The sequence below is a fragment of the Plectropomus leopardus genome, chromosome 7 (genome assembly GCF_008729295.1).
Source record: "Plectropomus leopardus isolate mb chromosome 7, YSFRI_Pleo_2.0, whole genome shotgun sequence".
Lineage (NCBI taxonomy): Eukaryota > Metazoa > Chordata > Actinopteri > Perciformes > Serranidae > Plectropomus > Plectropomus leopardus.
Genome location: NC_056469.1, coordinates 28,236,831 through 28,258,909, shown reverse-complemented (window position 1 = coordinate 28,258,909; position 22,079 = coordinate 28,236,831). Strand labels below are relative to the sequence as shown.

At 38.6% G+C, this 22,079-nt stretch overlaps 3 protein-coding genes across 4 annotated transcripts; 2 read left to right on the top strand and 1 right to left on the bottom strand.

Annotated features, from left to right (window-relative positions):
- The first annotated feature begins 5,678 nt into the window (after positions 1-5,678).
- Positions 5,679-7,380, top strand: LOC121946297 (phospholipase A and acyltransferase 2-like). Its single transcript, XM_042490809.1, has 2 exons — positions 5,679-5,835; positions 7,050-7,380. The coding sequence occupies exons 1-2, from the start codon at positions 5,748-5,750 to the stop codon at positions 7,373-7,375; spliced, it is 414 nt and encodes a 137-aa protein (XP_042346743.1). The 5' UTR covers positions 5,679-5,747; the 3' UTR covers positions 7,376-7,380.
- A 1,160-nt stretch (positions 7,381-8,540) lies between these two features.
- alg2 (ALG2 alpha-1,3/1,6-mannosyltransferase) lies at positions 8,541-16,068 on the bottom strand. 2 transcript variants are annotated; one of them, XM_042490807.1, is made up of 5 exons: positions 15,960-16,068; positions 13,164-13,335; positions 12,485-12,622; positions 11,117-11,284; positions 8,541-9,281 (listed from the first exon to the last, which is right to left on the bottom strand). In XM_042490807.1, the coding sequence occupies exons 2-5, from the start codon at positions 13,332-13,334 to the stop codon at positions 8,541-8,543; spliced, it is 1,218 nt and encodes a 405-aa protein (XP_042346741.1). In that variant the 5' UTR covers position 13,335; positions 15,960-16,068. The 2 variants fall into 2 exon arrangements, with proteins under 2 accessions (XP_042346741.1, XP_042346742.1); XM_042490808.1 differs by lacking the exon at positions 15,960-16,068 and adding an exon at positions 15,867-15,933.
- Positions 16,069-16,424: 356 nt separating this feature from the next.
- On the top strand, positions 16,425-21,346 carry sec61b (SEC61 translocon subunit beta). The gene is made up of 4 exons (XM_042490100.1): positions 16,425-16,547; positions 17,601-17,698; positions 19,963-20,067; positions 20,878-21,346. Exons 1-4 carry the CDS (start codon positions 16,545-16,547, stop codon positions 20,963-20,965), a joined length of 294 nt encoding a protein of 97 aa, XP_042346034.1. The 5' UTR covers positions 16,425-16,544; the 3' UTR covers positions 20,966-21,346.
- The last annotated feature ends 733 nt before the right edge of the window (positions 21,347-22,079 follow it).

Genomic DNA, 22,079 nt, shown 5'->3' with positions numbered 1-22,079 from the left:
TATATCTAGTGGGTTTACCCGTGTTTGAAAAACCCGCGTGCACACTCTAATTTGGAAAGGGGTATTACCATCACTTGAGGCTTTGGGAACACGAAATAGCGACATAAAGGTACACTGAGCTATTACTGAGAAAAAAAATATACGTAATAACACAAATTAATTCTGTAAATCCAAAATGACAATGAAGAATTATTTTCTACTGAAATATTCATCTTTCCACAGTATCCTGTAACACATAAATTAGAACAGTGACTAAAGTAAATAAAAATAACCCCAAAAATATACTGACACTCACTAAAGTTACACTATCTCTGCTCTGTTTTAAGCCCCGACACTTTTTTTTTAGCGAGATAGACAACAAAGGAACAATCTGAACAATCTGATTGTATCAAATAATATTCACAGATCAGAAAATGCATATGTGTAATCAGCGAGAAAATATAACTAAACATAAACATCAGCACGCCATAGCTTTGTGGAAACTTTGATGATTATTTAATCTTATCAGTTGGTTACATATTTGTTTATCAGAACAGAATGTGCAATCGACGCGTTATTTGTTTTTTTCTAAGTGTTATCTTGTGTTTTCTTATCTAACTGCACCCCATCAACGCTGCCGGACATTTCCTCATAACTTTACATCTGAAACAAGACTCCTCACATCTTTATGGATAAAACCTCCTGTGAATTAGATGACGTCTGATGTATAAAATCTATGGACTCGTTTATCTTTAAGCTGCACGGTGGTTTAAACCACAACCTGCAGCGTAGAACAAGTCGTAATGCTTCTCTTTCCCCAGCCATAAAGCTATTTTTATAGAGGCTATCTATAATATCCCACTATCAGAGATTATAGAAGTTTTATTGTGATCTCCCACAGAGAGAAGAGTTTTATGTAGCTTTAGTAAATCATTCCTTTCCTCTGTGATATCAGCTCCTAATACTGTTTTGCCAGTGTGAGTATAAGAGTTGTGCAGTGTTAACATTTATGAGGTGTGAGCTAATATATTTGAATAGTTTATGGAAGCAGTAAAGAATGAAATACATAATTTTCTAACATGTACCATGTAAAACAGCTCTTAAAAGATGAGCTGTGAATACAAATGCAGATTTTCTACTGTTTAAGCATATTCTATCATTCATGACCAGGAAGGCTTTTTCTCCTCACTGCATTTATCCAATAATAAAACTCCTCCTGTCTCTTGTGCAAAATGTGAAAATATCTGGAGCGAAATGCATCTTTATAAAATTGAGGAACATTAGCTTGTGGGTCAAGTATTTGTTTTGGGATGCTCTATTAATTGATGATTTTAACACATTTCAATACAACCAAGAGAAATGTCATTTTTGTGTCATTGTTGAAAAAACATTTGAACCTACTGACTGATTAGGACTACAGATGTCCTGTAACTGTTTTTGCTGCGGCCGTATATCCAAAGACACATTTATAGTTAGAACATCGGACATCAGGTTTAGAGTGTTACACATCTAACTGTACTGTACAAACTCACTCTGTTGATTTTAAGTGTTACATGTCAGACGTTAAAATTTGCGCTACTGCTACAAAATGAACTCTTACTTTGAAGTTTTTTACTATTTTCATATTTAGCCAACTAATTTTCCATCTGCTATTCTATTTCTCTTCTTAAAAATGTTGAGAAAGGGTGGCTGCAATGTTGCCCATCTGTTATTTATTTAGTTTTTTAAATTTTTACTCAGAGTAAAAAGTCTATTTAAAAAAAAAAAAGATTTAACAAATAATTGATCAGCCCTTCCAGAATGTTGCAATCGCAACAGTTGATGCAAATTCAACCGGTCCCTTAAAATTCTGCACGACTTTGCAGTTTTGACTAATGACCACTTTTCCGCAAATGTGAACAATCATTATAGTTTCCCCTCGAGTTTCACCAATCACTTCCTTTTGTATTACACATTTCATCAATCAACATTTCGTCTGCCACACAAAAATTACACTCTCCATCATATGTGTGTATATATATATATATATATATATATATATATATATATATATATATATATATATGTTGCAAGGTCACATGACTAATTGATGAACTAGAAACCTCAGACACCACAATGATGATGAAAATAACAAAAAAAAACCCCAAAAAACATGGGAGGACATAATGTATTTGATTTTGTTAGATTTTTTTCTGATAAAGTGTGACATCCTGTCTAATTTAAAGTGACTACTCAGTAAAAGTCTAATAAAAAAAGTGTTTTTATAACTTTTATTTGTTAAACATGCCCTGCAGCTCCTGGAATTAAATAGAATGGAAAAAGTTGAGAGAAAAGGTTTGGCACCCACCTTGTTCGAATTATTTGCTAAAATGTTCCATACTGTCGCAAATACTAACAAAGAAAACAACGCCTTATTCATTAATATTCAAACCTGCATAAAACTAAAAATGCACTGCTGCAAACGCCATTCCAGCATCACATTTAAATCTCGTGTAGATTTCTGTGTTTCGGGGCAGTGCATGACCTGGTTAGTGTGCTGGAGGTTCAGATTGATGCATTAACACTAACTTTCTCTCTTCATCAGCTGCATTTAGCCCATGATTAACTCCCAATCATATGGTGTGATTAAAAGTCAGAGTAAAAATATTCCATACATATTTAATATTCCACTAACAAGGAAACCAGCTCCCAAACTGCCAACAAAATAGATATACACCCACAACACGCACACACTCCCACATACATCTCTCCTTTCCTCGCCTGAAAACACACACCTAAACATTTCGCAGCTATCTCCCCCACACCCCGGCGCTGGCTGGGTGGAATTAGAAAACCAACCCTGCGGTCTCATTAATTAATTAAACACCATGTGCCAGTGGCACCTGGGTACCGGTTATCGCTGCCACTCAGACACACCGTGATCTCAATAACCACCCCACCACAGGGCACTGGGAGAGGGGGGACGAGGGGACGAGGGGGAGGAGGAGGGAAGGGACATCGATTCTTCTTTCACAACTTTGAGGTGAAGACAGTTTCTTTAAAGAGCGAGAAAAACAGGAAGAGATAGAAAAGAGAGCTGAGACACCATCTTCCTGTGTAGGCAGTAAAGTGGGACACATTCACAGTGAATGTGTCCCTCCCTTACAGGCTCCACGGGGCCTTTTTATCATCTTGCCTAGCGGGGCCCCTAAATCACTGCAGCAACACCCTCCTCATCATCTACTCTTAATACTTCTGCATGTGGAAACACTGCAGGAACACACACACACACACACACGCACACACACACACACACACACACACATACATTAAGCTGCTCTCTGATTCCTGCACTGGTAGCATTTTGTATTTTTAGACTGTCTGTAAATATTATTGTTTGGTGAATTACTCGGAGTTTCCTTCCTTTATTTACAAAAATATTATGAAATGTTCACTGCTGTTGTTTTTGTATATAAAGAGGGTTTCATAGAGTTTCAAAAGAAATGTTTTACCCTTTTTACACTTACTCCTAGTATTTTTTGGGAATACAGTTTAACATTTTACTGATTACTTTTAAGGGCTTGTTTAACAGTTTTTGCATAAAGCGTTAACTGTTAGTTGTGGTTTGGCCTTTAAAACAGCATTTTGGGGACCGGAAAACGTTAACTTTTGAAACCGGCAACCCCTTCTGTCACTGTATAAACCTGCACTGTGCAGATCCCGTGAGAACGGTGACGTCTTCTTCTATGGTCTGTCATTACAAACTTACACCAGCAACTACTGGCCCAGCATGCATACTGCAGCGTTTTTGGTGGTTTGTGCGACTACGTGTACCTGAGGATCGGTTTCACATGTATATTAAAATGTTTGAAATGCTCACAGCTTTTATTATTTCAAAAGATTTAATGTTTTTTTTTTTTTAATCACGTTTTTAGATCTGAAGTGCGGTCATGAGTTAATTTTTTTTTGACATGAGCTCACAACAAAACATTCCTGAAAAAGGCAATTTAAAGTCTAATGGGGGGTTTTGCAAAGTTGGGCCCACAGGCCAAAGTGGGCACGCCATAAAGTTCAATTTGGACCACCAGATGTTTCTAACGAAAAAAACAAACAAACAAAAAAAAACAACCTCTCCAGTGTGCCAAGCATGTAGAAGAACTGACCGATGTGAAAATGTGAATGATGCAATCTAGTTTGATTTGTCCTTTCTGGGCTACTGTAGAAACAACCTGGCAGACTCCTGCTCCTCATGCAGATATAAACAGACAAAAACATCTCATTTGAAGGTAACAAAAACAAAATGATTCTTACTTTCAAGTGATTATACACTAAAGAAAACATAGTTATGAATATTGTATTCAATTTCTGCCAATAGATGTGCCTAAATCATACACACTGGACCTTTAAGAAGCTCATTTTAAATGTTATTTATGTGAGAGATAATGAACAATTGTCTGAGTGCCAAGGCAGTGGCAGATCAAAGAACCGAAAACAAATGTCATGGTTAAAAGTATATAAAACTGGATTTCCTTTGCCTACACAGAATCTACATTTCAAAATAAAAAATATATATGTATATAAATAAATATGTTTTATTCTACTTGCACACATAAAAAATCTCAAGATCACTACCATAAATTGACTGAGATCTTTCACTGTGATATTCCAAATGCTAGACTTACATCAAACCAGGCTCACCTGCGCTAATTGGATCTGTAGGGACAAATAATTTCCAGTTCTGAAAAACAAGCTGTTGGTTTCTTTGCATTTCAGTTTTTAAAATTGACTCTGAAGAAACGTCTGAATCAATGTGAGAAGTGGGAATTGAAAACTCAATGCTGGTCGACCACAAACTGAAGCAAATATCAGAATAATTTATTTCTGAATGACTGACTCAGTGTCCCTCTGCTCTGATGGAATAATAGAGAACGTATTAGATTAATAAGTAACATATTAAGCGTCCTGTCATCATGAAGTCACAGTCAAGGCTATCTGCGCCTAATGAAGGCGTTTCAACTGTTACACAACCTGGTTACCGCGTCCCAATAATTGGTAAATGCACTTCAGTCCAGCTTCTGTTGACTTCAGCTCACAGGAACAATGGATCTTTTGGGGAACTGGAACAGCATGTTTTCCCAAATGACATGGCGACAGGTGAGAATTACCTAATATATCCAGAAATGTTAAACTTGATGCAGCATTACCGACAGTTCTGTCGAAGTATGTGCATGTTTAAATTTGGTGGTAAAAACAGGTACATTTTTCAAAGTAAACGTATTTTATGGATAACAAAAGTCTGATAGCTGTTTTATGAGTTACTCTCAACTAGGTTTGCAAAGATGAACACTAGGACAAGAGATCATACAAAAGCTGGAAAAGCAGAGTCCGCACTTTGCTCCCATAAACGTAGATTTAATTGCGCTGTGGTATTTCAATTAAATATTTGTTCATGACTGTTTTTTCATCTTTTTTTGTGTGGGGAATTCCACACCATACATAAGATACCATAACAGAGGAGTCTTTTTTTCATACTGAGTCTAATTTCAAGATCTTCATTGCTGTGCAATTCAGCTTTGTTTTGTGAATATTGTCTCACTTTTACTGTCTCTTATTATCACCCGGTGCTCTCCATATATCACCCCATTATGTCTGTCATCTTTGAATAAATATAAATATCTTCTCTATGGAATTCTGTGAGAAAAAAGGATGTGTGGATACTGTGCACTCCTGAATTTGGCTCTTGTTTCTTTTAGACTGATCCGAGTGTGTCGACAGCAGAAATCGGAGACATGATTGAGTTTGTGAATCCGTGGTCAGGATTGTCTCTTTGGGGTGTTTATGTTGGAGACGGACGTGTAATCCATTTTGGAGTGGGAGGTAAGAAACTGCAGCATTGAACTTAAACATCATTTAACACCCATTTTTAAAATTCATACGTTTGTTCCTGTGGTCTATCACTACGGCTCACACACTTGTGGTGTTCACACGGATGGAGCTACCTGCCACTGTAACTACTGTATTTACACACTTAAAAGCCGATACTTCACTAAGTTATGGAGCCTTGCAGCCACTGCATTGTCATCAACATGGTCATGCAAATATTTCACAATAAACATGTCCTGTTTATGTTATTTATGCTGTTTTATCTATTTGTTGATGTACAGCACTTTGGTCAACTCTGTTGTTTTTAAATGTGCTTTATAAACAAATTTGGATTGGTCAAAAATCCCTGTGTAAACAACTGAAGGCATTCTGTTGAAAGAAAGGTCGTCAGAGGGCTTTTATTTTTAAACAGAGACAGGAAAGGTTGAGTTTCCGAGTAACTACTTATATTTGTTCATGTCTGTGAGTGATTCAGACAATGAAACTGTAGTGAAAAACCAGGATGACCATCAAAACACCATTTACACTGTCTATTTTTGCTGAAAACCACGTGTCACCTGGTAAAAACCGTTGAGACAGAATTTCTAAATATGCCGCAGCTGAGCAGCAGCCACGCCACACATGAGCAGCTGTTCTGACCTGTTAACATGGCGCCAAATTAAAAAATAAAAGGTTCCACGATGCACATGCACTGGTCAGGCAGGTGGTGTGGCCCAGAGCATTAGATAGTCTAGAAATATTAACATAAACAACTCTCTCTCAAAACCAAAAAAGTGCTGAAATTTTGTGAGAATCAAGTCTGGAGCTGCTTCACAGACTAATGAGAAGGAAAGATGTTATAGATGACACTGAGAGCAGCCAGGGGAAAGTTCTGAGTATTTAAATACCTTTTCTATTCCTGGAATGAGAACAAAACAAAGGAATAAAAATCATTTGTGTTTAAAAAAAGAAAACAAAAATACTTAAGATCCACAAAATCAAGCTTCCATTCAGTGTGTATGAGCAGCTCCAGATGCTATAATTAATGACATCACAAATTTGAGACTTGGCTCATGTTCACAAATATTGACTGTCCTTTCCTAGACCATGAAAATAACGTCATGAAATTCTTAATTTTGTTGTTCCCCTTTAAAAAGTGTCACATGCACCAGGTTTATTTTACTGAAAGCTATATTTTCATCCACGTTGTTTCTGTGTCTGCCTATAAGATGAGAACATGACACAGAGAGCCTGCCGCAGCTTCGTCCAGAAAATGGTTCCAAAGTCAAAAGGTGATCGTGTTTTGAGGAAGACGAGGATCTGCACACAGCGCATTACGGAGATCAAAGTTCCTCCAGGAACTCGCATCCGGGTCAACAACAACAAGCACAACCTGGTTCCATCTCCACAGGAGATGATGATGAACCGCTGCGAGACGTTTCTGCACCAGGAGTTTAAATACGACCTGATGAACTTCAACAGCGAGCACTTTGCCACATTTGTTCGATACGGAAACGCTGTGTGCAACCAGGTTGGTTCAACGACACCTGAGTGAATGAGATTGTGTGGTAATTATTCGATCTATAGCTAATCTAAGTTTTTATTAATTATTTAATCTTTTTTTAGATTCCCTTTAAGAGAAACAATGATGCGCATTCAGACACGACTCAAACTCTGCAGATGATAATGCAGCAACGGATGGAGACCGAAACTTAAGATCATCTGCGGCGCCTCTCATGTGCATCGGTCACGATGACTTTGTTGATGAATGGAAATTAAAGTTCTTCGCTGCTACATTGCCTGAGAATGTTTCATTACACAACTTCACAATCAAAACTGTTCAATGAAATGAAAAAGGACGGTGCAACACTAGCCGACGTTTCCCTGCCTCTGTGTTCACCCCCAAAATCCTTAGCCAAGTCTATTAAAGGCCAAAAAACTTGGCAACAAAGCAAAGCACATAAGAGTCGGGAAAAGTATGTGTCCTCTTGTTTATTAAGACTTCAGGAATGTCAATAAGAGCATTTCTATACAGTAGGAGGGCTGAGGAGACCAGCGCGCAGACACAATGACCTTCTGCTATTCTCCTTGTTGATAATGACCCAGACAAAGCCACACTGCCCATCAACCAGACCTCTAATAAAGCCAAACACTCTCTATCATCTGCTAATAACCTCCACGCAGCAGCAAGAGTCATGAACAGGCCAGAATCTTCTGAATGCGAGGAGGGGAACAAAGCTCTGAGCGAACAGGAAGTAGTGGAAAGCATCCTGTTTATCGATCTGCGACTGTGCGCCAGTACATGGCGATAACTACATTCTTCTTTTTCAACCCCAAAAACACACAAAGACAAAGACTACTGTAGCAAAGTGAGAAAAAACAGTGCAAAACATTTCACTCTAACGATCAATCCTTGAGCTCATTTGCTTGGTTCTCGGCTGCGGCGCTGCTACACTTGCACACTCACACACTTTGCAGGTGTGGTATTTTTCCAGAGATAGGGTATGTAAACTCGTTACTCTTTTCTTAATTGGTATAGAGATTCCGTCCTTTTTTTCCTCTAAGCAACCCCTCCGGGGGAATGCTGATTGATTGTCCTCTGGATTCTCATAATACCCCGCTGCTGCCTCCCTGCTCACACTGCAGTCCCCAACGTCCACACACAACCCACAGTTCAGTAAGAGATCATTTTTCCACCTGCTTCTTCCCCAGCTTTCACATCACTGCGTCAGCCTGACAATGTACCCATACAGCTGGTCTGAGAAGGCCTCGAGAGAGAATTTATCTTGCACCCTCCTCCTCCCAGCTTGTCCCATGTCCCTGCGGAGCTGCGGCTCCCTCACTAGCTTCTCCATGGCCTGAGAGAAGGCCTCTGCCGTGGGCTCGCACAGGAAGCCCGTTTCCCCGTCTGCCACGCTCTCCAGGGGGCCCCCAGAGTTCACCGCGATAACAGGGCAGCAGCAGTACATTGCCTCGACGGGAACTATCCCAAAATGCTCTCTGCTCGGGGTGTACAGCACGGCTGCGCTGCCCCGCAGCAGCGCCACCTTCAGCGAGTCAGAGGGGGAGCGCAGGAAAGTGACACAGTTCTCCAAGTGGAGCTGCGCTGCCAGCTCTTTGAGTTCAGTGTAATGTTGAACATTTTCGGTAACTCGGTCATCGTAGCCACCCGCCACCACCAGGTGAATACCTGCTCTCCGGTCGGGAGGAAGGCTGCTCCTCAGGGCTGCGAGAGCCACCAGAGCGAGGCCCAGGTTCTTCTTTCTCTCGTATCGGTTCAGGGAGAGGAACAGGCAGGAGGTTCCCTCGGGGAGCAGCCCCTCCAAGCCCGCTGCTTCACTGGCCTGCTGGTCAAAGGTACGCGTGTTGAGGGAGGGATAGAGGACGTCTGTCTGGACTCCTTTCAGACCACGAAAGGTCTCTCTGAAGACGCCTGCGGTGAACTGGCTGTTTACCACAATCTAAGAGGAAGTACAGAGAGATTAGTTCATAAGGATCACACATATAGCGCAAGTATTTTAATTCTCATGAGCTGGATGACAGCCTGCAGACTTTGATTATCCTGAAGTCTAGACCAAAATCGAAATGTCATTTTCTTTTCTGTCAGAGCCCTGAGCTCTTACAACAGCAAGCCTGTGGAGATCAGGCTGTATCACATTTTTAATAATCACTTTGGTTTATTCAAGCTGTTAAAAATTACATACCCTGTATTTTGATTTATTCTATTACACTGCAGTTTTAGCAGTTATAAAGAGCCAAAGTCAGTCTGGAGGTTAAACTTTACCCCTTTTAACCTGTTTAACAACATGTGGATGAGACGAACAATGTTCTCAAAACTTTGAGCACTGAGCTTTAAAAAACAATTGTTTTGGTTTTTTTTTTTTACTGTTTTTCTTTTGTTGAAGGAAGCTTTTACCGGAGACAACCTGTATTAATATAGTTTATTATCAAAATGATCTATAGTACCTCCAGTGCCATGAACACACTTTGTGCATTAGAATCAGCTTAAATGGGCTCTATGGATGTTTGAGTTGTTTACATTTGGTTCTCATGGTTTGTTTGTTTGTTTGTTTGTTTATTAAGATCCCCATAAGATTCTGTGTTAACGGTAACTACTCTTCCTGGGGTTTCCATTATGTTCCATTAACAATATTTTATTTACTAGATTACATTTATACACATAACATTCATACACACAATTAGGCTAAACACACTGCAACACTAACACAACACATAACAATTAACACAAACTCAAAAACTGCCTAATACATACAGAAGCTCAACATAATGATTTATCTCTTTAATAGGTGAGAATATAAAGTAGCTGGAAACTTATTGATTAAATCTCAAGAAAAAGTAGATAGATAGCTCAAAATCCATTTCATATCTTCAACACCATCAAAAGTATACATTATAAATAGTGTTCTGCACTATTCCTTGTGTGAATAAATACAGTTGAAACTTTTTGAAAACATATTGTATTACTTTCAGAAATCAAAAAACTTGGTAATGAATTCCAAGCCACCAAAACTCGGTAATGCACTGTCCTCTGTATTAAACCCGTTCTACAGGGAGGCAAGTTCCCAGCAACTTTTATTTCATAAAGCCAAGAGAAAATTCAAATTAAAAATGAATAAATGAAAATAGCTCCCTGAGGTTTTACAAAGTAAAAGTTCCTCCCTTACTGACACTTTCTTTGCACTTATTTAGTTTCATCCGTGATCATTGAAATAAAATGTTGATACAGATAATAAGCAAAATTCCAAATATAAACCCCAATAACTGGCCAGGCAGATAATCTGTTGACCCCCTAGTTACTACAGAGAAAATCACTTGCATGGTGGTAAAGAATGCTATAAAAAGACACGAGTACAATATGAAATACAGCATAACTTTAAAAATAATAATGAAACAATCTAATAGTTAGTGATTTACAAAAGATGCTTATGATGTGACCTGAGGGTTTTAAGAGCTCTGCTAGAATATGCTGTGTGATTTCATGCACAGATTTTGAGAACAGCCGGAGGGTCGTACCTGAGGATTTCAGCCAGAGGCTAAAACTATGCATTTCTGATGAGAGACAATCTAAAGAAAATTGAAAGCTAAAAGGACAACGTGATTTAGTTCCTCAGTTTTATTGTAATCATATTATTTACTTAAATCCTTGTTTTTTTTTTGCATTTTGCCAATTGCAAACAGCTTTTTTTTCTAGATAAAATAAAAACATTCCTGTCCTGCAATCAGACCATAAGAGCCTGAAGAGTGACTCAGCCCTCGACCCTCAGCTGTTACGTACCATGTCAGCCATGCCAGTGGTGCGTTCCTCCAGCCAGTCGATGGGAGCGCGATAAAGCTTCTTCAGAGCCGACTTCCTCTGGGTCAGCAGCTGGTCTGGGAAGTGACAGTAAAACAAAACCTTCTTCCTGCAACGGGACAGTCTCAGCACCGGGATACAGACCGACACCTAGAGTGGAATTAAAGGGGTATGAAAAAAATGGACATGGTCCCTAAAATATAAGTATTACACTTAAAAAGTTAAGAATGTATAGGTTGATGCAAAATAAAGAAATATATAGCTTAACATAATATAAATTTATGCTAAATGTAAATCTAATGGGCCTATTCTGTTACTCAGAGTTCCTACAGCTTAAGACAAGTGAAATTTCAGGCTTTTTTAATACATTTTAATGCCATTCAAAATTAAACGTAAGGCCTATTTGACAACATCCAAAATTAAAGGAAAAAACCCATAAACAGACATAAATTACTCAGGGTTAGGAAGAATATTGCCTAAATTTTTACTGTTTAGATTCATCATATAGTAATTTTCTCACTTATAAAACTCAAATACACACAAAGAGGAAAAAAAATAACGTAATTATTTTTGAAGATGTGAAAAACCAAAGTTTTTCTAACCCAAAAAATGGAGGCTGAAGTCTTAGTTTACTGCACCCTGTTTACATTAATAGTTTTATACTGTTCTCTTAAGATTTCGACAATAAAAATGACAGGAAAAATAAAATGAAATATATTTATATTTTTCTTACCCCAATTCCCAGATAAAATATTTGTAAACACACACTGGCAATCACAATTTATATTTAATCATTTTATTTTTTAAATCTAAGTTGTTGGGATTTTTTTTTACATACTTTCATTTCCTTTTCAAAACTACTTCATGAATTAACTCATTTTTAAGTCCTTTAAAAGATTGATTTAAGACATTTTAATGCCAATGAAGGCCTTATTTTTAGATGAATAAATTCAATGTCTTTCAGACCTATGAAGGATCCTCAGAGACCCTGGTTACTAAACAATGTATCTATCCAGTATTACAGTTTTACTCACTAAAGAAAGTTTGTTTACTATCAAACTGTAAGTCAATTTGAATAATGAGTTTTTTCTGGACTGTAATTATGTGAGAGAGAAAGGTGTCACCTGTGCGTATTTGTGTCAAAGACAGAACAGTAGTACATAAGCAAAGGCGTCTCCACTTCATGGTAAAGTAAAAGGGCGTAACTCAAAAAAGGAGATGGGCCGCTGTAAACAATAGAAGCTATTCTCAGAGCAACGGGGACAGTTAGAAGATACAGAGGGCTCCGAGGAACTCAAACGAGTGACGACCAAACAGACAGGTAGTTAGTTCCTGTATGACCTCGCTCACCTGATCACAGAAGACGACATCGTACTCCACCCCGCTGAGAAAGACCAGGTAAAGGGCCACGTAGATCATCCTCAGGTAAGCACAGAGGGCATGCAGGTAGCCAAACACACTGGTGGGAAGCCAGTCACCCACACATACCTATTAGAGGAGTAATAGAATTTTACATATGCTTTGCCTTGGTTGTGTATGTTTAGGAGAGTATTTACCCTCTGAAACATGGGAAAATAGGCTTTATCAATTTTAAAAACATGGGAAGAGGCCAGCAGCAACCTTAGAGAGGACAGAAAAAAAACAAGGAAAAAAACCCAAAGAAAAAAATAAAACAGAAACAGGGGGAAATGAAAAGTGGGGAAATCACCTGGAAAAATGCTTGAAAATCAATAATAATGCTGTAAAAAATAAATAAATAAATAAATAAATAAATATATAATTATGATCATTACAAAGTTCTATGGATATTCATCCCTATTTTTTTTTAATGTAATTTTCCAAATTTATTAATTTTGCGATTTGCAGGACATTTATTGCCAAGTTTCTCATTGCCTTTTATTCCGTGTTTTTGAAAGAAATCAAACCAATTTGCTTTGGGTCCAAGGGTTTAAATACTTTAGAAAGGTGTCTGAATGCGAAAAGTGATGTCGATCCAGGTTTCAAAGAGTTAAGGTGCATGTTAACGTACCACAGGCAGCTCTGGGTCCAGTGTCTCAGAGAAGCAGTGTGTTGGATCATAATGAGCCGTCCATATCTGAACGCTACATCCCTTCGACTTCAGAGCGACAGCAGCATCGACCACCAGTCGCTCTGCTCCACCAATACCAAGGTCTGGGTGCAGGAACACCACCCGCGCCATCCTGCACACAAGAACATATCAATTTTAAGTTAAATCTGAACAGCTTAAACATTTATACAACCTTAACCAGGAATACATCAAAGAGAAAATACATTTTCTATTGCAATGATATTGGAGCAAGTAAATGTCTCACTGGTAACCAGAGATTTATGAATCCCAGAGACCCCACGACGCAATATCATCAAGACATTTAAGTCACAATACAACATTATTGTGATTTTATAGGTGTTGTCATATACTCCATATTGCAATAACATATATGGCAATATATTGCTATTTGTTATCTCAGCTGCTTAATTATGTCCCCACAGGAAACCCTTGTCAAGTTTTCAGTCTGTTCATTTGACTCATCATTTTTTAAAAATAATTCTTCTTCTTTTAATGAGTTAGCATGGTTTTGAATAAAGTACATCTCATTTTCACTTTGATACATAATTGTTGTGTAATATCCACAAATACACTGCAGTCATATACAGTATATAGTTGTCATCACAGGTGATATTGTATTCCTACCTACACAAATTGCCCACTTCGGTATTTTTTTTCACTCACTGCAAATTGTATCTAGTGGACTGACATTTTTTTTTTTTTACTGATTTCATGATTCTTGTAGCCTACCAGAGGATTTTTTAGCAATGTTAATCATTTATATAGAGTAACACATATATATACAGTCATGGAAAAAATTATTAGACCACCCTTGTTTTCTTCAATTTCTTGTTAATTTTAATGCCTGGCTCAACTAAAGGTACATTTGTTTGGACAATTATAATGATAACAACAAAAATAGCTCATGAGAGTTTAATTTAAGAACTAAGAACTATTCATTTTCCATGGTTTTCTTGATAATAACCAAAATTACTTAAATTCTTACATCAATAGCTATGGCATTGTACCGCCAAAAACACTACTTTTAAGCATTCCATGTTTTCTTTTCTGCTTGCTTTAAACACATGATACACACAAGAGTTAATACTTGATTGCATAACCATTGTTTTTGATGACTGCAGCCATGCGTCTTGGCATGCTCTCCACCAGCTTCTGACATTGTTCTGCTGTCACAGCAGCCCATTCCTGTTGGACAAATTCAAACAAATTTTCTTTGTTTTTGGGCTTGTGGTTCTCCATTTTGAGTTTGATGATTTTCCACAGGTTTTCAATTGGATTAAGATCTGGTGATTGAGCAGGCCAAGGCATGGTGCGAATGTTGTGGTTCTCCATCCAGGCTTTAACTGACCTTGCCGTGTGGCAAGGGGCTTTGTCTTGTTGGAAAATCCAGTAACCAGTAAGTTGGCTGGAGTGGGCTTCAATTCAAAATTGGATTCATCACTGAAGAGAACCTTAGCCCAATCATCAACAGTCCAATCCTTGTGGTCTCGAGCAAAGAGTAACCGGGCCTTCCTCTGCCTTTCATTGATGAAGGGCTTCTTGCGTGCTCTGTGTGACTTCAAACCAGCTTCAACAAGTCGGTTTCGAACTGTCCTTGCCGAACAAGTCACATTTCTCGACAGTGCCCACTCATTTTTAAGGTCCCTGGAGGTCTGACAACGATTCCTGACACAGGAACGGATGAGTGCACGGTCATCTCGTGGGGTAGAAAGACGTTTCCTGCCACGGCCAGGTAGCAATTTGGTAGTGCCATGTTCAGCTTGGTTTTTTTTGTTGTAATGAACGGCTGTCTTGGAGATCTTCAGTTTTTTCGCTACCTGTCTCTCACTCATGCCAATTTCCAGCAGTGCCAAGATGGCTGCCTTTGTGGCTTCACACATAATTCTTTTGTTTTAGGCATTATGTGAGAGCTGACAACTTCTGAGTTGTGCTACGGCTTGAATGTAAGCAGGAAACCACTCTAGGCCTTTGCATGTGCAGTGCTGCTTGTGACATGAAATGGCCTCTTATATACCCTGGGAATCAATTAAGCTTAAGAATGTCAAATAGGACATAAAGTATTATGTGACCAGCTGCATTTTTTGTTGTGTTCATTGTATTATACGTTTAGTGGTACCAGATATTAGAATGAACAAGAAATTGAAGAAAACAAGGGTGGTCTAATAATTTTTTCCATGACTGTATGTGTGTGTGTGTGTGTGTGTGTGTGTGAGTGTGTGTGTATGTATGTATGCTCCCACCACTAAGAATTCACTCTCATAATAAGAGAAACTTTCATGCTGCATTGTTGACAATTGTTTACAATTTCTCCTTGTGATTTTGTGACATTATTGGATTCATAACATTTACTATTCGAAGCACTTCACAACATGACTATTTAACAGAAAATGTACACAAAACTACTGAAAACTATTGTGTTTATAATAATTTCCTAAAATGCTCTACCATACACCATGAGAAATACCTCTAGCTTGCACTGAAATTGCAGATAAGCAGTCAAACTGATAGCAAGAGCAGGAATGACTCTCCTAATTTGGATAAGTTTGATAAAAAGAAAGTTATCCAGTGTGTTTTTAACGTTAGCTAACTCCTTCAGTGATAAGACTAAGGAAGCTAGCCTGTGTAGCTAGTGAAATTACAAACCGTTGTAGAGAGCTATAGTGATGGGCAGCAGTCTTTTGTGGCTGAAAGCAGCGAAATCTCCGTAAAATCTAATTATAATGCCGTTTTGTTTACCTTTGGATGATTTTATCACCTTGCCCGGGTTTGGAAACCTGTGCTTATGCTCGCTTAGGCGCCCGTAGCAGCATGTACAGCTGTCACGAAACCCGACCATTTGGACGCCATGTTGGCTCAAATTCTGTATCGAGATCAGTGTAAGCGCGCTGCCTGTTTGAACCACAATGGCGCCTGTTTCATCATTGCAACGCTTCCTGTGAGACACGTCTCCCTCAGAATCAAAGAGGACCTAATATGTGCCTTTACATATACGTACAAATACGCACACGAATTCAAATACAAAAAACAAAGCTGGGCTTGTAAAATATGTTTATGTAAAATGATACAAAAACAAGCCCCTAAAATAACGACTGATTTATTTTTTTGGTAGTGAATGCGACGAGCCGGTCAGGCTTCTGCTCGCCCCCCCGCGCTGGTCTTGTGTTTTGCAGTCGTGTCCTTTTTAGACAAGCGTCAGCTTTGTGAGATCTCCTCTCAAGTTTTGACCAAATCACACACCGACTGTCTGCTGTTCATTTGACGTGGACATCAGCTTGAAGAGCGGCTCAGGGTCTCAGCTCGTATCCGGACGAATAAAACAAAATGGTAAGACTCTCAGTTTCATCTCAAACTGTTAGAACCGTTGAAGCTAACGAGCTCTGTTGCACTCATTTAACGTTAGACCGGAGCTAACGTTTTGCTATCTGTTAGCGAGGGTGCTAACGTTAGCTCATCATATGTGGACGTGGCTCTGTTTAAGCAAGTCAGAGAGTCTCAAAACACACATTTAAAGCTAGCCCAGCACTAGGTGAATGAAATATATTTGTTCCTTAATATTTTTGGTTGAGAGTCTATTTGATTATTAGAAAACTGAATCAATGAACAGTGTGGACAGTTAGTTAAGGCCTTCAGTCTAAGACATAAATTACTGTACAGTTCAGAATAAAGTTTCAAGCATCATTATTAAAACTATGTGAGAGTTGCAGGTTAGTTTTAGCTGTTAAAGTGTTTAGGAGTGTGTATGCATGTGTAGGTGAGTGACATTGATTAGACAGGCTGCCAGAAAGAGGGTGCAATTGAGTTGAATCCTGTTTATTAGGGGTCGACAGGTATTGTTTTTTCAGGGCCGATATCGATTATTAGTGCTTAATGGGACCGATAGTTGATAATTTGGAACCAATATACAGATATAATAAAAATGATAATCTTTCTGTCAATACTTAGAGTTTGGGATTAAACACAAAACCTTGTTGAAATGCTTTTTGCAAATGTTGAATCAAACAAAGTTTACAGTGAAAAATAAAATAAATAATGCATGAATGAAAATAGCTCCCTGAGGTTGAAGTAAAAGCTCCTCCCATGCTGATATTTCTTTGCACTTAATTTTTATCAGTGATCACTAAAATGTAATGCAGATACAGATAATCTGCCAAATATCGTCCCCCAATGCTCTGCCAAGCTGATAATCCGTGGACCCTTTATAAAAATGAAATGTTTTCAAACATAATTATTGAAATTAACGGGTAGATATAGCTGTAAAATAGTTTGCGTGTGTATGTATGTAAAGGTGAGTGACATTGATTAGACAGGCTGCCAGAAAGAAGGTATAATTGAGTTGAATCCTGTTTATGTGTATTAATTCTGGTGTCTTCCCCTCAGCCTGGACCAGCAGCAAGTGCAACCAATGTTGGGGCATCCAGCCGTTCCCCCAGTAAGACAGTGGCCCCCCGTGCAGCAGGATCCACAGTCAGACAGAGGTACACACTCACAATCTACCAAAATGTACCTCTACTCTCAATCCAATTGACATTGACAGATGGGTAAACTCTCTAAAAGTGAATAATGGGTGTAGTAAAATAATGAATGAAGGAATTATGTGAGTTTGAAAATGATCATTTGCTATGGCTGACCCAGTCATTAGACTTTAAACAATTTGAACACCGGGTGGAAATATTAGTTGGGCTTGTTGGGCACCTCTCTTGAGTACCGCCATCGAAACACCACACAATGGGATATCTTTTGCAAGACTTAATTTCATCCCCCTAGCAGAGTTAAGAGAATTGAAGAATCCATGGCAAGATGCATTAAAGCTGCTGATTCCATAAATTTGTCACATCTGTATTTTGGCCACAGCTGGGAAAAAGTAGTCACTCACATTAAACACAAGAGATAAAAAGCAAAAGGGGAAAATGGGAAATTCCATTTTTTCAGTGTACTGTCATAAACATACAGGCCTGAAATACAAACAAGATCTATACATGCATTGACCCTTTAAACTGTGATCCTATTGGCTTGATTTCTTTAAGAAGATGGGGAGAAGGCTTTGCCCACCCAAAAAAAGAAATGACTAAATAATTAGAAATTACAGTAAGAGAAAATCACACGAACATGTTTTTAAAAATAAATAAATAAATGCCAAAAGAACATTATAAGAACATTAAAAAAGGGCAACCAGACTTGAAAAAAAGTGCTTATAATTCTAATAATTCTATAAACCATTTTTATATATAAATCTGACCATTATTATAGTTTTTCCTTAGTTTTTTTCTTTTTGTCCCCCTAGATTTTTAAAAATCATTTCCTAAATCTACACATTTTTTGCAATTTGTGGAACATCACTCACCAGGTTGCCTTTATTTACCCATGTTTAAAAAGACACTGCACCAATGTGCTCAGGGTTCACAGGTTTCAGTACTCCTGAAAGGTTTCAAAGGGTTAATTTGTCACATCTGTATGTTGGCCTCCACTGATAAAGTAGCCACTGAAGACATTCTCATTAAACACAAGAGAAGAAGAGGAGGATAATAAAAATATAATAACTTTCATTTCACTACATACACAGGCCCGAAATACACGCACATGCATAAACAGGATCTATATACACACATTAGATGGAGAGATGTTAGGTTGATGGGGCTGACTATGGACAGGTGTTGCAAGCCGGTTCTGCCTTGTTCAAGGGCACCTCAACAGCTACCAGTCCAGACTCCATACTTGGTCGGGACGGGGACTTGAACTTGAACCCTCTGGTTCCCAAGCCAAGTCCCCATGGACCGAGCTTCACACGCTCTTGATAATTATTTTCCAAATATAACCAGCACTGGCCCCGCCCGCTCGTGTCATCTCACTGTAAAGAGTGATTGATGATTTTCAGACGGTCTGTCCCTTTTATATTTTGTGTGCAGATTAGAGCAGCAGATAAATGTTTGTGCTGTGGGCTTAATCAGTGTGTAATCAGAAGACTTGCTGTTACCTCTCTCATTATTACCCATTATCATCGCCTGCTTCATTACCTCATTAACCTCCGTTTAATCTCATCACATGAGCGAAGCGGCCATGAATCACTGTGCTCTTTCATCAGCGGCTACTGTAGTTAGTAACAGTCTGAATGTAGGATATAATGAGTCTGACTGTAATGGTTTTTGATTAAAATGTTTGAACACTTTAACTAATCCAGCAGTTTCTTTAAACCAAATTGTGCCTGTTTTTTCTAATTTTATTTTTATTTTTCCATAGAGTACTTCATAACATTAAAAAGTGAGCAATTTGGCAAAAAAGTCCCATAAATTGCAAGAAATTAGTACAAGATGAAAAGAAAAAGATTGGAAAATTATTTTTTAAAAGGTGGAAATAAAGAAACAATAGGGAAAAAAAAACAAAAAACTATACTTCATAATTATTATAATTATATATTTAATTTTATGTGTCAGAATAAAAAATATACTTTTTTTCTTTAAATTTTGGGCACTTCTTAGTTTTTTTATTACTTATTTTCAGGTAATTTCGTGGATTACTTTTTATTATTTAATTTTAACAATTTCTTGATAATTTTTGGGCCATGTCTTGTTACTTTGCTCATTGCCTTCTCCCAATGTTTTTGAAAGAAATCAAGCCAGTTTGCTCAGGTTTCAAAGGGTTAACACTTTGAGATTGAATTTTTGTCATGTAAAGCCCTTGATAATCAGATACGTTAAATCACACAGTGTCGATACATTCTTGATTTTGTGCGTTTGTTTCACAGAAAAGCAACCAGCAGCGGTACGCGCAGCGGTGGCAGGACCACGGGATCGGCAGGCACCGGCGGCATGTGGCGCTTCTACACAGAAGACTCGCCAGGCCTCAAAGTGTAAGTGCAGTTTATAAAAGCAGAACTGGGGAGCATAAACACTCTCAAATTTAGCCTCTGACATTTTTACCTTTCATCCTCTCACAAACTAATTCTCAGGATTTCCGACACTTGGCATCATTAGTGTTATATTCGTTCATCAGGAAGAACGGGGGGAGATGTTTAACGTCAGGAAATTAGGCAGACGTGCCTCTGTGGTCAGACAACTCATCACTGAGCGGTGCATCAGCTTGATTTAAGTGTGTGTGTCTCCATATACACACACACACAATTATGTGTGTCAGGGAAGCACACTTTTAGAGAACTCTCAAACTTTGATTCTGCTGCATCCTCACCCCTAATATTAGAGAAGGCGTCCTGTCTCCTGGCCATAGCTGGCTATGGTTGATCGATGGTGCCGTGGTGGTTATTGAGTGCGTCTCTTCAGCAGTCGAAGGAGGGCATACTCGCCATACAGTGCTGTGTATCGAGTGCGTGTTTGTTCCTGCGTTAGACGGCGGCCTCAAAGCTTCATTAAAGGATGCACTCTGAAAGGTCAACTCAATTACAGCCTTCTGACAGGGAGAGGAGGGGGGCCGCTGAGGAGACGGTTGGCATGGCAATGCTGCTACTTAGCGATGCACCCCCCCCTACCCCACCCCCACCCCACCCCCACTCAGTCCCCCCTTCAGAGACGAGAGCCCCTCCTCGTTTCCTAAGCTCATCAATAAAATCAGCCGCCCCACTCAGATTCGCGCTCTAGCTCGGGTTCGAGCAGATGATGGGATTTTGTTTGTGTGTTTGTTGATCAGTTTCTCTTTGTCGCGACAGCGGTCCGGTGCCAGTGCTGGTGATGAGTCTGCTCTTCATCGCTTCGGTCTTCATGCTGCACATCTGGGGGAAGTACACCCGCTCTTAAAGTCCGCATAATGACCTCTGACCCTCGGCTTCTTAACACATTGGACCTGGACCAAACAACAAATAAACAACGACCCGACTCCCCTGCTTCCCTTCTGCACCATCACTACAACACACAGACATTTTTTTAATGCAGCCATTTCAGTACATGATCTGCACTGATGGTATCCGACTTGTTGCTTTTGCCCTTACTGTGTTTTTAACATCTGATGGGGGTAAACGAGAGGAGGCCACGCTAGCCCGCCTCAGATATAATGTCTGTGTGTGTCTGCGGCCCTCCCTCCAAACAGCAACAGCAGCATTTTTCCTCCACTGCTGCACGAAGGTTCGGTGCAGCGCTCAAGGACGTTGTTGTTTTCAGGCCCCCAGCAAACATTTCTTCTCGTAGCCTGATTTTCTTTCTTTTTTTTTTGTTAACAGCATTTGTACAAATGTAATTGTAATATTGTACAATAAAAAAGTAAAAAATGAACGTGTGTTGAAATGTATTTTTATGTTGTATGATTGCAAATCTAATGCTTATAACTAAAAACAAGGAAAGAAGCCAGTGAGGGATGAAAGAGGAAATTATTCAAAAATTGGCAAGAAATTAGTAAAAAAAAAAGTACAAGAAAATTACCCGAAATAAGTTTAAAAAGAAGAAATACAAAAAAGGAAAGGTTAAAAAAGAAGTGCTTGATAAATATATAATTTTGTAACAATTTTATGTTATTATGATAATAAATATTGTTTTTTCCTTGCATTTCTCTTTTTTTCTGTTGACATTTTTCCCTGGCCTTTTCTAATCTATAATTTTCTAATTGTGGTAACTTAAAATTTGTGAAACATAAATTACAAAGTCGCTCATTGCCTTCTTTCCATGTTTTTGAAAAGCCAAAAAAATTGCACCAAATTGCTCAAGGTTCAAAGTGTTAAATACATGTGAAAAGCGTCTGAAAGCAGCAAAAGAAAAGCGATGTTGTTCCAGGTTTCAAAGGCTTAAACAAAGTCTCGCTACTTGCTATTATTTGACTGAGGTTTTGGCTATAACTCACAAAGTGATCAGTATTTTCAGGTTTCCCACGGTCATGTATAACTTGGGGAAGTCATGGAAATTCACAATCACATTTTCCAGG